Source organism: Falco biarmicus, chromosome 4 (assembly GCF_023638135.1).
Source record: "Falco biarmicus isolate bFalBia1 chromosome 4, bFalBia1.pri, whole genome shotgun sequence".
Lineage (NCBI taxonomy): Eukaryota > Metazoa > Chordata > Aves > Falconiformes > Falconidae > Falco > Falco biarmicus.
The window spans coordinates 62,373,431-62,385,473 of record NC_079291.1 but is presented as its reverse complement, the minus strand read 5'-3'; the positions used below and the strand labels follow the sequence as shown (position 1 = coordinate 62,385,473).

At 56.2% G+C, this 12,043-nt stretch overlaps 1 protein-coding gene across 3 annotated transcripts in view; it reads right to left on the bottom strand.

Annotated features, from left to right (window-relative positions):
- The window catches only part of AGAP3 (ArfGAP with GTPase domain, ankyrin repeat and PH domain 3), a 148,521-nt gene that overhangs the window by 56,517 nt on the left and 79,961 nt on the right, over nucleotides 1-12,043 (bottom strand). For 2 of the 3 annotated variants that reach the window (XM_056335789.1, XM_056335788.1), the window contains exons 8-9: nucleotides 9,429-9,584; nucleotides 5,291-5,383 (exon numbers count right to left, since the gene is read on the bottom strand). In XM_056335789.1, coding sequence (XP_056191764.1) covers nucleotides 5,291-5,383; nucleotides 9,429-9,584 — 249 coding nt within the window. Of the gene's footprint in view, nucleotides 1-5,290; nucleotides 5,384-6,702; nucleotides 6,824-9,428; nucleotides 9,585-12,043 lie in introns of those variants that run through there. The other variant, XM_056335790.1, reaches the window with a different exon arrangement.

Sequence of the window (12,043 nt, the reverse complement as noted above, 5' to 3'; positions counted from 1 at the left end):
TCACAGGCTGAAATTCTCTGGCTTCTGGGCATAATGATCCCTTCTGGCCTTAAACCTGGCTCAGTTCTGCGGTCTGACCTGTCAATACATACTGCAAAACAACTCTGGCCACCTCTCCTCTCCTTGATGTGTCTTTGACTTGATGCACCTTGGTGCTACAAAATAACCCACTTCAACACTTTCAGGCTGCTGCATCTTCTGTCAAGCCCCAAAAATATGTTGTCTGCAGAGAAGAGTTCAGCTGCAGTTAGTTCAGCTACAAATCTGGAACTTTGCAAATTGAAACACAAGCAAAACCAGACCTGGAAACACAGACTCGAGCACTGGCAGCCCATTTTTTCAAGCCAGAAGGCACAAGAATCCAAATTGGGAGCAACTACACAGTCTAACTAAACATCTAAGAAAATGGGGGGGAGGAGAAGGGGCCCTCAAGGCCAAACATTTGCAAGAAACAGCTGCATCAAGGGATAGAGCTCGGTTAGACTTGTTGTTCGCTGCTGTATTGGAGATTAAGAGGCAGGGGACAGAAGCTGAGAGGATTCCAGGTTTTAACGGTGATGCTGTGCTGACTGCATCAAGGTTACAACTCTGTAACCCAGCTTCTTCTGTTGTGATGGCAGAATGTGGCGGTTTGGTCCAGCAGCATCCCGAGAACCCTGGTGTTCCTGGCAGACAGCCCCCACCGCAGCTCAGAGAAGCGAGAAGCAGCAAGGAGGGCAAAGCCAGGCGGAACGCAGGGGAACAGGCCAGAGGCAGGCGTATCCCCACAGCTCAACTTGTCCCCTCCATGCACGTCCTCGACGTGCTCCTGCGCATGCACCCTGATGCACCTCCTGGCCGGGTTCCTCAGATCTGCTGAGACCCCTGCGCTGGCGCGCCCAGCAACACCTCAAGCTCCCTCTGCTTCCCATGGAAAGACTTAACAAGAAATAACTCTTCCACAAGTTTCTTCCCAAGTGTGGAAGTCATGCACGAAGGGAAGAAGCTGCCAGAGATGAAAGGCAAGACAGTCCAGTCCTCTTCCTCTCCCCACTCTTCCTTTCTTTCCCAGCATTTTGTTGGCCAGCGCCAGTGTCTCTGTGTTGTGTTTGGATTGTGGTGGTGCACAGTAAAAGCAGCAGCAGCAATATGCAGCGTAATGAAGCAGGGAGCAGCGATGGCCCCCAAAGGACTCGTTTACTCCACAAATCTCCCTTTCACTCACTTTTTGCTAAGAATTTTAACACCAAACTTAATTGTAAAGTCGTGTATTGATTGGAAAATGCAAATGGCAATTTAAATGTAATCTAAGCTCCCAGCATGATCCCAGCTCCCAAGGAGGAGGAGTCATCCGCCTTGGGCCCTACTGGAGTGCACGGCCCAAACTGAGCCGGGCCAGGGGCCTGGGGACCCCTGGGCTGCCTGTGTGTTCAGTACAGCCTTCCTGGAACGAATCTGGTGCATGTGCAATTAGGAGTTCATCCCTAGTAATGAACAGCTGGGGAAGCTTAGTCTCCTGGCCTAATTAACCCACTTCTCAGTGACAAGCGTCCAGCTATGAAGCTCTTCCGACCTTGCAAGACTATCTGAACCTACGTATCACCAACAGGACACCGCAGGAAAGGGACCCCGAGTCCACAGCAGAGGCACTGGCTGCCTGGAGGGAGAGGAGGTACTGTCCCAGGTATAGAGGGGGGCCAGCACCCATGGTATCACTTGTCCCATCAGGAATTTCTCTTTTCTAGGTGTGCATGGGGTGTAAGGGAGACAAGAGTGTGTCACCCAGAGGTGTTGTTCTCAGCTGTGCTAGGGAAGGTGGTCACAAGTTACAGCCCGCCACCACACCTCCATGGCAGCGTAAGTCCTCCCCTCAGCCAAGCAAACCCTCCATCCAATGTTCCTCCTTTCTGCAGCACCCGACCTGGCCTCCCACTTTGCCACCAGCCTTCCCTGCCAGCAGACTCGGCTCAGTGCGGACACCCAGAGCAGTGAGTGCCCAGCAAGGCTGCCCGCAGTCCCTAGGGCCAGTTCTCTCCCTGCGGAGTCCTGGAGGGGTTCATGCACCAGTCACAGCAACCACAGCCCCAGGGACCACGGAAGGAATCTGCAGGGCAACTACCTCTACTGCTGCCCCACATCACCCACAGACTGCAAGTATCTTCAGGTAACTTAAGCATGCACCAGTCTTGTTCTTCCAAGCAGAGGAATCAGACTTCTCCCAAGGTTACCCACCAGTGCCTGCAGCACCCCAAACACGGCGTTTCTTGCCATCAGCCCAGCAGTGCACATGCTGAGGGAAACGAAGCAGTCTGAAAGCAGCCAAGCGCCCAGGCAGAAGATCTGGCACATTTGCCACTCTACAGCCCCCAAAATGACTGGCTTCTCTGCTCTTTTATGGCTGGGCAGGACCATCAGACCACTTAAGAGTAAAACTAGTGAAAGGCCTTGCTCTTTCACCGCCCTTCAAAGAGACAGCAAGCAACAAGATCTCCACAGCCTTCCAGAAAGGGCAGGTCTGAATCAGAGAGCAGACCATCACCTGTCCCGAATATCTGTGATATGGAGCTACAGCTCCTTGAAGTCTGTGTTCCATTTCACATTGGTGGTACTGAGCCATGGCTCCTCCTGGAGGGGTGATGGCACAGCAGGGATGGTGCACGACTGCAGCACTCTCACACTACTCTGGATCAGCCACACTGCATGTTTACACCAGCCTCATCCCCTGTAACCTGCTATGAATACTGGCCTGTTTTCTCCTTTAGCAACAAAGCTCTGCACCTTCCTAAGATGCTGTAGCACAACCATTTAATTCAAGCAGTGGGAGGGCAGCAATTTCAGCATGCCACAGTATCTCAAGAGACAGGTCACTGATGCGCTTGGTGGCCTGAGCATTGCCCCCGAGGCAGCAACTCCAGTACAGTGTAAGACACAGTCAGCCAGAGCCCAGGGAGGGAGAGCCATTTGCATAAACTGGTGCCTACCTTTCCAACAAGACATTGCTTCCCCCAGTGTCAGTACATGTTCCTATATAAAGACTGACAGGATCTCCTCTGCAAAATCAGCTCCTGGAGCTCTGGCTACAGGAGGTGCCAGCCCAAAGCCCAGGCACGGACCCAGATCTCACATGGTAACATTTTGCTTTGGGCTCTCCTGGCAAGCTGCTGCCGTGCCCACCGGTCACTTCACTTGGGTCCTGAACCAGGCAAGTGGTTTGGCACCTACTTCTTGCAAAGCACAGAAACGACATGAAAGCTTTGTTTTGCAGACCTGGACCTTTGTCTGTCTCAGTTCAACTGTTCAACACAGTAACAGCACTGCTCTGCCTACAGAAAGGAACAACTTAATACGTACACTAAAACACTGTAATTGCCAGCAGACTGGACAAGGCCAGGCCCAGTTAACAACACAGACAGACACAGGAGCAGGTAAAGAAAGCATCTCGCCCTGCTGAGTGAAGTCCTGGAAAAAGCAACCCAAAGGTCCAGAAACCAAAGGTCATGGAAATGCTCCCACAGCCAGACCCCCTGCAGCAAGCAGCGTGGTTCTGGGGAGCCAAGTCAGGTCTAGCTCAAGGCTCCAGTTGCTCTGCTCTCAGCCTCCCCTTCGGCACTACAGACCAACAGCCCGCTGCTTCCCCCACCCGCCATGCTGTGCTGACTCAAAACCAGAGCATGCAGGCGCTGCTGCTGCACACCAAGTACCCACCGAGTACTGTACTGGCAGCCAAAGGGCAGCACACGAGGCACAGAGGCAGACCTCGGACTGTGCAGCTCACAGCCCTCCCAGTCAGCACGAGGCGGTGCTGGAGTGGGCATGCCCATCGTCTCTGGCACATGTTCCCTACCAAAGTGTGTGCGGAGGCAGCCAGCTCTGCTTGGAAATGAGAGGAGCAGTGCGGATACAGAGGCAAGCACTCCAGCAGCAGAACCAGTGGAAAAACCAGTTAAGGAGCCTTGATCCTTGCTCCAAACAGGAGACTGAGGAAAAAAAGGAACTGTGCTACATAGAGAGAAGGGGCATGCAGCTGGTACGTCCCTTCCTGCAGGGTCTGCTCAAAGTTTTGGCACTCTGGCAGGAGAGTCCCCCCATGCAAGGCCCCACAGCCCCTGCCCTGGCATTGCTGCCCCTACCACTGCTCCCCTTTGACCGCAGAGCCCTCCTTCCAGATGCTCCACGGCACTCCCCTGTCCGCAGCACTAACAGCCCTTCGCAAGCCTTTCACAACATTACTACATGGACTAGAAAGGGCAGGAAGCTTTGGGAGCTCCAGCAGCAAGCAGGGTCTCCCTCTTTTGACCCTCCATCCCATTCCTCAGTCAGCCTGGCCTCACCGAGTCCTTCCCAGGGATCTCTTTCCCCACTGAATACTCAGCACGAAATGGTGCCATGAAGACAGTACCCAGCTGGGATGCAGACTCTGCCCTCCTGCCCCAGTGCTCCTGCGATGCAGACGTGAACTGGCCTCATGCATAGCACAGGCAGATGGGGCACAGAGAGGCCAGCTGGGGCCACAGGAAGAAAAATAGAGTGCACAGGGTGCAAAGCAGAAGCACAGCCAGGTGTTGCAAAGCAATGTATGGATGAGCCTTGCCAGTAGTGCAAGGAAATCCTGGTGGAGACACCATCCAGGCAATCCATACTACTTGGCTGTCTTGGACATTACCCATTACTGCCTTCCAGCTGATGGGACACAGGGGCAGGCAATATTCAGGGTCTGTTCCAGGCAGCTTGAGCTTCCCTGGAAGCCAGAGGCAGGAGTTGGACGCCCTGCTGCCAGAGCAAGTGGCTGCCTCCCTCTGATCCATGACAGCTCATGGTGTGGGCGCTATGCTCGCTGCTTTTTACCATTGCCCACGATGAGGAGAGCCTGCCTGTTCTGCCAGGGGGCAGCTGGGCTGCTGGAGCGGGAGCGGAAAGGAGAGGAGAGATGAAGAGGAGCAAGGCAAGGAGGGCTGCAGCGGGGGCCGCGGCGGGGTGGGGGGGTGGTGGTGGTGGTGTGTGCAGCCGGGGAGCAGGCGCAGGGTGTGGATGCCCTCTGCTGGAACTGCTCCGCCAGCTGGCCGGAGCACCCCACTCCGCACCCAGCACCCGCACATGGCACAGGGTCTGCACCCGCACCCCCAGTACAACGCTACTGGAGCCTGGCAGGTGTGCAGCCCCCCAGGATGCCCGACCAGCTGGGCCAAGGGACGGCCGGCTCCTCCATGCTCCCCCGTGCCAAGGAGAGGCACTCTGGACCGCACCAAAAAGCGTCATGGCACCTCGCCAGGGAGCCTGCTCTCGCTTGGGGGTGAAGGGAGGAGGATCGAACCTGCTTCATGGGAATGGCCCGCCCGCTGCCGATACTGTCCGCTTTACACTCCGGCACCTTCTTCTCCCGCTCTGGGTCCGCGCCCTTTCGAGACTGGAAGAGAAGAGACACAGGTCCATTAGAGACAGGGCACAGGAGATGGAAACACACAGCCCCACCACCCCCAGGCGGGCTGCCAGACCAGACCAGACCGGACCACTCTCCCCCAAGGCCAGGTCTCCCAGCGCATGGAGCAGCCAGCATCTCGCCCGTCCCCTCTAAGGACACTCCAGCCCCAGCCTCCCCACCACCTGTCCCCTGGCAAGCTGCCTTCTCCCCCCACAACTGTCAGCAGTGCTGTTCTCCTAGCAGAATGGGGCTACCTCTGACCCGCCTCCCGCGGGGGCACACAGGACATGGCGACAGACAGAAATGGCATGGGATGCAGGTGGAGCATGGATGGAAGCAGGAGAGGCTAAGGCAGTGAAGGAACTCACACCTCTACTAATCCAACAGATTTATTCTGTTAACACACTTGCACCATACAAAGTAGCACAGGTCACTGGGCAGAGATACCAGCCCCTTACAAAAGAGCATGGACAATAAATATCTATCACACGTCTAGAGAGTTGAGAGCAAAACCCGCCAGCCCCCGAGGGCAGCTGCGGTGAGAGCAAACTCCAATAAATACAATATGAAATATACAGTCTGTTGAGCAGAACTCATTCAAAGTGCTCAGGACAGAGGAAAATATCAAGTCATACACGGCATGGAGCACAATCAATACATTCAGAATCACAACAATGGCAGAAGGGCAGCGGCAGCGTCTCTCTGGAGCGTCCTACACACCCCCTCAGTCCGGGAGCGCCCCATGTGCTTTGGATCAGAAAGGGACACGAGCCCACACGCCTGGGACACCAATTCACTTGCTTTTGGGCCCAGAACAAAACAAAGAGATTGAAAGAGAAGAAAACTAAAGAGACATAGATGGCTGCTCTGCTGCGAGGAGGAAGAGGAGGAGGAGCAGGAGTCCATGCAGGCTGCAGGAGGTGCAGTAGGGAGGAAGGAGCTGAGTGCTAGCAGCAGGCGCTAGCAGCAGCTCCCACAGGCAGCAGCAAAGCGTCTTTTGGCCCATCCAGCTCCACTCGCTGCTGTCGCCCGGTCCCGGTGGGTCTGCAGGTCTTCCCATCCTATGAGGGTCGTCCGCCTGGCATCCCCGAGCATGGAAAGTGCCTAGACAGCATCCAGCAGGCCCAGAAATGTCCCAGCTTAAAGTGCAGGCGCAGGCCGTCTCAGCGCTTCCTAGACTTTACATTGGGGGGATTTAAAAGGCTCCTGCGTGTCTCCGAGGGGGGGACCCATGCTGGCTGGAGGGCGGGCGAGCCTCTAATCTTAGATCAATCCCAGTGCCCATCCCTTATCCGGCCCTGGAGAGGCAATGAAAAGTGAGAGAATTTGTACAGAGGTGCCGTGTGTAACCACCTGGATCTTCTAATTTGGAAGGAGTTGGAAAGGCCTTTTTGTTGATGAAAAGTTGGAAACAGTGGCACATATCTGCAAATATCGAAAGAATAAAGAGTTTGGCAAGTTATACTCAGAACACGGACACGAGTCTGTCAGCGATGGGCACCAGCAGACAGGCAGACAGACAGGCCATGGAGCGAGGCACCGGCGGCAGCAGCAGTCGGGGTTTGCGGGGACAGGGTGGGTGCCCCTCGGGCAGAGTCTGTCTCCACCTGGTGGTCTCCGGCACGCAGACCCCCGCCTCTGCAGCGGCGGTACGATCCGGCGTGGGGAGCAGGAGGGGAGCAGGAGGGGAGTGAGGGCAGGAGAGGAGGAGGAGGAGAGGAGAAGGCAGAGGAGGAAGAGGAAGAGGAGGAAGAGGATTGGATGCAAAGGAGCCTGGCACAGCTCGGGGCTGGGGCTGCAGCTGCTCCGGGAGCTGAGCGGAGCGCAGCCCTGCCCAGCACTGGACCTTGGAGGGGCCCGTGCCCACCTGGGGGACCCCACGAGGACGGGGGCTGCTGGCTACACCTACGCTGCCTGCCTGGGAAAAGCTAGCAGCAGAAGAACAGCCTTCCCTTCCCCTCCCTATCCTCCCTGGCCCTGTCCCACTGCGGGAGGAGGTGTCAGGAGCTGCTGCTGCTGCCACGACCAAATGGGGTGAAGACTTCAATGTGAGCTATGTAGGTGCACCAGCACAAGAGCAAGCAAGTGAGCGTGAGCCCCAGCACCACGGCAAGTGAGCGCGAGCCCGGATGAGCACAGGTGAGCCCCACAGTGAGAGTGAGCAAGCTTGAGCCCAGAATGAGCGAGCAAGTGAGAGCCCTAGACAGATGATGACATCCACAGCAAATAAGCGTAAGCCCGCAGCAAGCCACCCTCCTCCTCCCCCCATGAGTGTGTGCCCACACCAAGTGAGCTGAGCATGGGGCTCTGGGAAGTGTGAGAGAGCGTGAATATGAGCTGACGGCGAGTCCAGAACCCATTGGCACACAGGCGAGCAGAAGGATGGGGGGCAGTGCATGAGCGCCCACGTGCACTGGTGCACAGCAGCAAGCATGAGCAAGAGAAACGGCGGGGAGGGAGAAGAAGCATCCATCAGCACTGAAGTGCAACAGTAAGCATGACCATCGACAACAGGAGACCTACACGGCATCTTCAGGTAGGCGTGAGAACACAGAGGAAGGGAGGGCTAGTAAGGAAACAACCATGCGTCTGCAGCAGTGAATCTGCTGCAAAGGGCGGTGTGTGCTGGGAGGAGGGGGCTGGCGGGGGAGAGCCTACCTGCCAGGGAGCACAGGGAGCAGGGGCGAGCACGTGTGCTGCAGCAGGGCTGGGAACACATGCATACAGAGAACTGGGAGATGCACGAGATGCAAACAGTGGGGAGCGCACGGAGCATTCAGGACATCAGAGCAGATGCTTCTAGGATGTCAGAAGCTGGGGGAGATGGGTACACTCCCAGTACAAGGAGATGGGGGAATCTGGGATGCCAATAGTGCAGTGAGAGGGACGGGGCATGGGGCACTGTGAATTTATGTTGTCTGAGTCCAGAGCAATGGTGGCTGTTCAGACAGGGTAACATGGTGCAACACATACAAGGACTTTGTGGTGGCCAGTTCCACAGACAGCAGACACAGGCGTACCGAGCAATGGTGGCTGGAAAGCACATTTAGATGGGGAGGAGGAGAAAGGCCTGAGCCCAGCACATTTACAGGGGCACAGGGGGAGAGGAGCACATTTACATGGGGAACAGAGGCTATCTACGCTAGACGTGGGGACTAGGAGTACATGTGTGCTGAGAGCAAGGGGAAACTCATGGGCTGCACCAACAGTGAGGGCAAGTGTGTGGGTAGGACTGTGTGCACGCTGCGTGGACGGGTGTGTGCATGGTGTGAGAGCATGCTGAGAGGCAGGCTGCGATTCAACCGGCAGAGATAACAGCTGCAAACGTACCCTGCACCACTGGGGCCCACAGCTTTGCTGGCTCCCTAATGCCTCCCCTCCCTCCATGCCCCACAGCAGTTCCCAGACGCACTGCTCAAGTCACACAGACGCAGGGTTTGGGTACTGGAGCGAATGGGGCCCAGTGCCACGCACTAGGCTCTGCACAGCACCACTTGGCACAGCACAGCTGGCACCAAAGAGGAGGCCCAGTCACCAGGGGCTTCATGCCACGCTCAGGGTACATGGCCCCAAGGAGAGGTACAGCAGAGGTCACTGGTGCTGTGCATGCACAAAGTGCAGCTCTCCCCGGTAAAGCTCAAGGAGTTCTACTCATGCTCGCACACACACACTATAGAGACACACACACGAGCATACCCCATGCACACTCCTACGTGTGCAAGGAATGGCTTGCTCTCAGGCGCTCCCCCATGCACACCAGAAGCTGCTCTCAGCACCACGGGCCCTACACACGCAGAAGGCTCCCTCCCTCCCTGCTGCACACACACACTGCTGCAGGGAGACCCCTCCACACACTCGCTCTGTGCCCCCAGCCACCCGCCCCTCCCTGGCCAGCACAGCAAGGTTCACCTAGAGACCAGTGCAAAAAAGCCTGTGGGGCGAGACCCCTACGAACCAGCTCCCTTCCCCTCTCCTTGCCTGACCCTCAGAAAACTCATCCCAAAGTTCCTCCGACCCCAGTGCCACTTACCGTGAATATGTTGGAGCGCCGCTTTGACTGCTTGCGGATGGGGGTAGGGGTGTTGGAGGCAGCGATGGTCTCAATCCGCAGCTCCCGCTGGCTGATGCTAGGTGTGGAGGGCACAGAGGAGGAGTAATCGCTGAAGGCTCCTCCACCATTGGTGGCCTAGGGCAGAACGAGACAGGGCAGTCAGAGGCAGACAGCTGCCCGGGGGCACGACTGCGGAAACACCTTCTGCCTTTGCAGCCCTGCACACAGGGCAAGGAAGTGCAGCATAGGACTGGGATAGGGGAAACATCCTACGCCATGCATGGCTCCTGCCCAACAGGGGACCTTGGGAAAGCCATTTCCCTTCTTTCTGCTCTATTTTTTCCACTGGTAAAACGTTAAAATTCTGAAATCAACAGTGAAGAGCAGCAAACAGACAAGAGACCTGACTGCTGGCTGTTGGCCAGCAGACACAGAAGCCCTTCCAGACAAAGGTCTGGAGCAAAGGTGCGGAAGGCAGCAATCAACCACGCAGCCCTGAACAGCAGCCTTTCTTCTCGAGGGGGCATAGCTGGGGATACTTCCTCTCCAGAACACAGGACCTGTGTAGCTATGCCTCAGACAGTCTGCTGGGGAGAACCCTACTCTCTACAGAGGCCATCAGACATGGAGCTGTGAGGCAGCCCAGAGTCTGCCTGGCTCACAGTCCCACTTGGTCCCTTCCCTGTCTCACAATGACAGCTACAATACGAACGAGGATGTGTGACCCTGTGACTCAAGCCTTCACCTTTCCAGGACAGGGTGCCACAAGCTAAACTCATGCTCTATGTAAAACATATCTCTCCTGCTGGTTTTGAGGTTTATCCAAGCAAGGATAATACCCTCACGGGTACTATATAAAGCAAGGATAATACCCTCAAGGGTGGTACACACCTCTCATGGCTGTGGACCACCGTGGCCTTGGCTGCAGTGGCCCATGCCTGGGAACACATGGGACAACACACCGTGTCTTCACTAGCAACTCGCTCGACTTCAGGGAGAGGGGAAAATCTAACTGTGCCATTTGTGCAACCACCTCCGCAGTGCATTTCTTTCAGACAAGTAGGCTGCTCACTCCCATTCTGCTCACGCAAGCTCTGCAGGCGATGACCTGGAAATGAGCTTACAAGAGGTCCCAAGGAGCAACACCTGCACAAAAGCATTTCAGATCTGCAGCCCAGGACAACTTACTATGAAAAGGCACGTGGCAGCCTGTGCTTTCTTTGGCAGTTCTGCTGATCTTTGAACAGTATTTAAAAAATACATTGAAAAAGCTGCCCCTAGATGGCTAGGAGAGCTCCAGCACCCCTTGCAGAGAGCAGCCCACCTCCTCCCAGCTCACATGCTCACAGAGCAGCAGCATCCGAGGGCCACGGGACTTCCTCCACTCCCACCTACTGCTTACAGCAGAAAGTGCAAGCAGATGCAGGATGCAGATCTGCCAGAGGTGCTCAGTGAGAAAATACCCGCGTGCGCAGGCTGTGCCCGATGGGATCCGAGCCTTATTCTGAGACAAGCAGTTAAGAAACATTAAGAAGCGTGAAAGAGGTGGAGCAGTGGCCGTGATCCACAGCCCAGTCTCCTAGAAAGGGTGCAATGTTCACTCAAGCTATGGACTGCCTCATCTTTGACGAGAGAAATGGGAGAAAAGGCATGAAAGATAACTTGTCCTAGAAGAGAGCCATTGAAATAGAGCAAGGCAACTTCTTCCTCTCTGAAGTGGAGCAAGGGACTTCTGACTGCGGGCAGCAAGGTGTGCCACAGGGAAACCCTGCTCTGGAAGGACTCTGAGATTGCCTCCTTCACAGCTGCATTCAGGGAGCTGGCAGCTGCTTCTGGGAAGTTACAGTGGCCCGACTTGCCAGGGCCACCCCAGGCTCCAAGCAGCTCCGGAGCAGCCTGCCTGCAGCATGGTGAAAACATCCTTTCACAGCAGGGAGGTGAAGCCTGTGGGAAGGCACGCTGCCCTGAAGGCCACCACTTCCAGGTGGGTCTGGAAGACCCTAACATCACGCTGGAGCCAAGGCAGCCCAAGCGACAGATTCTCCGCAGCCTGCCCAGCTCTGCTGACTGCTCATGGGGAGAGGGAGCCTCGTGCTGAAAGGGACCCATCAGGCTGAGCTCCTGCCTGCCACCCGCCTGGCAGCATGCATGGCACCAGCCCAGGAGCTGGAGGCCCCAAGGCTGCTCCGTGGCTTTCAGGAAAGCCTTACCGAGAGCAGGCAGCCTCCCTGCCAGTATAGGACTCCGGCTGTCCCAAGCCTGTCTAGAGACAGGAAAGCTTCTGCTGCCCAGAAATGCAGAATGAGTGGGAAACTGGTCTACTTGTACCACTCCATGCGTGAAAAGAGGCTGGGCGTTCCGACCGCAGAAGCAAACGTTGCCAGGGAGCTTCCCTGCAGGCTGTCCAGCTGACGAACCCTGCAATGAAAGGGAGTCCTGCTACCATGTCCCCGGGAAGGGGGGACCACCAGGGACATGGAGAAGCAAAGCAACGTGCCACCCTGCCAGTGATTTCTGAATCCTTAACAGAGAGAGAACCTGCAAACCATGGATTCAACACTGCATGAAGAAGTGTTCTGCAAATGCTGTGATGA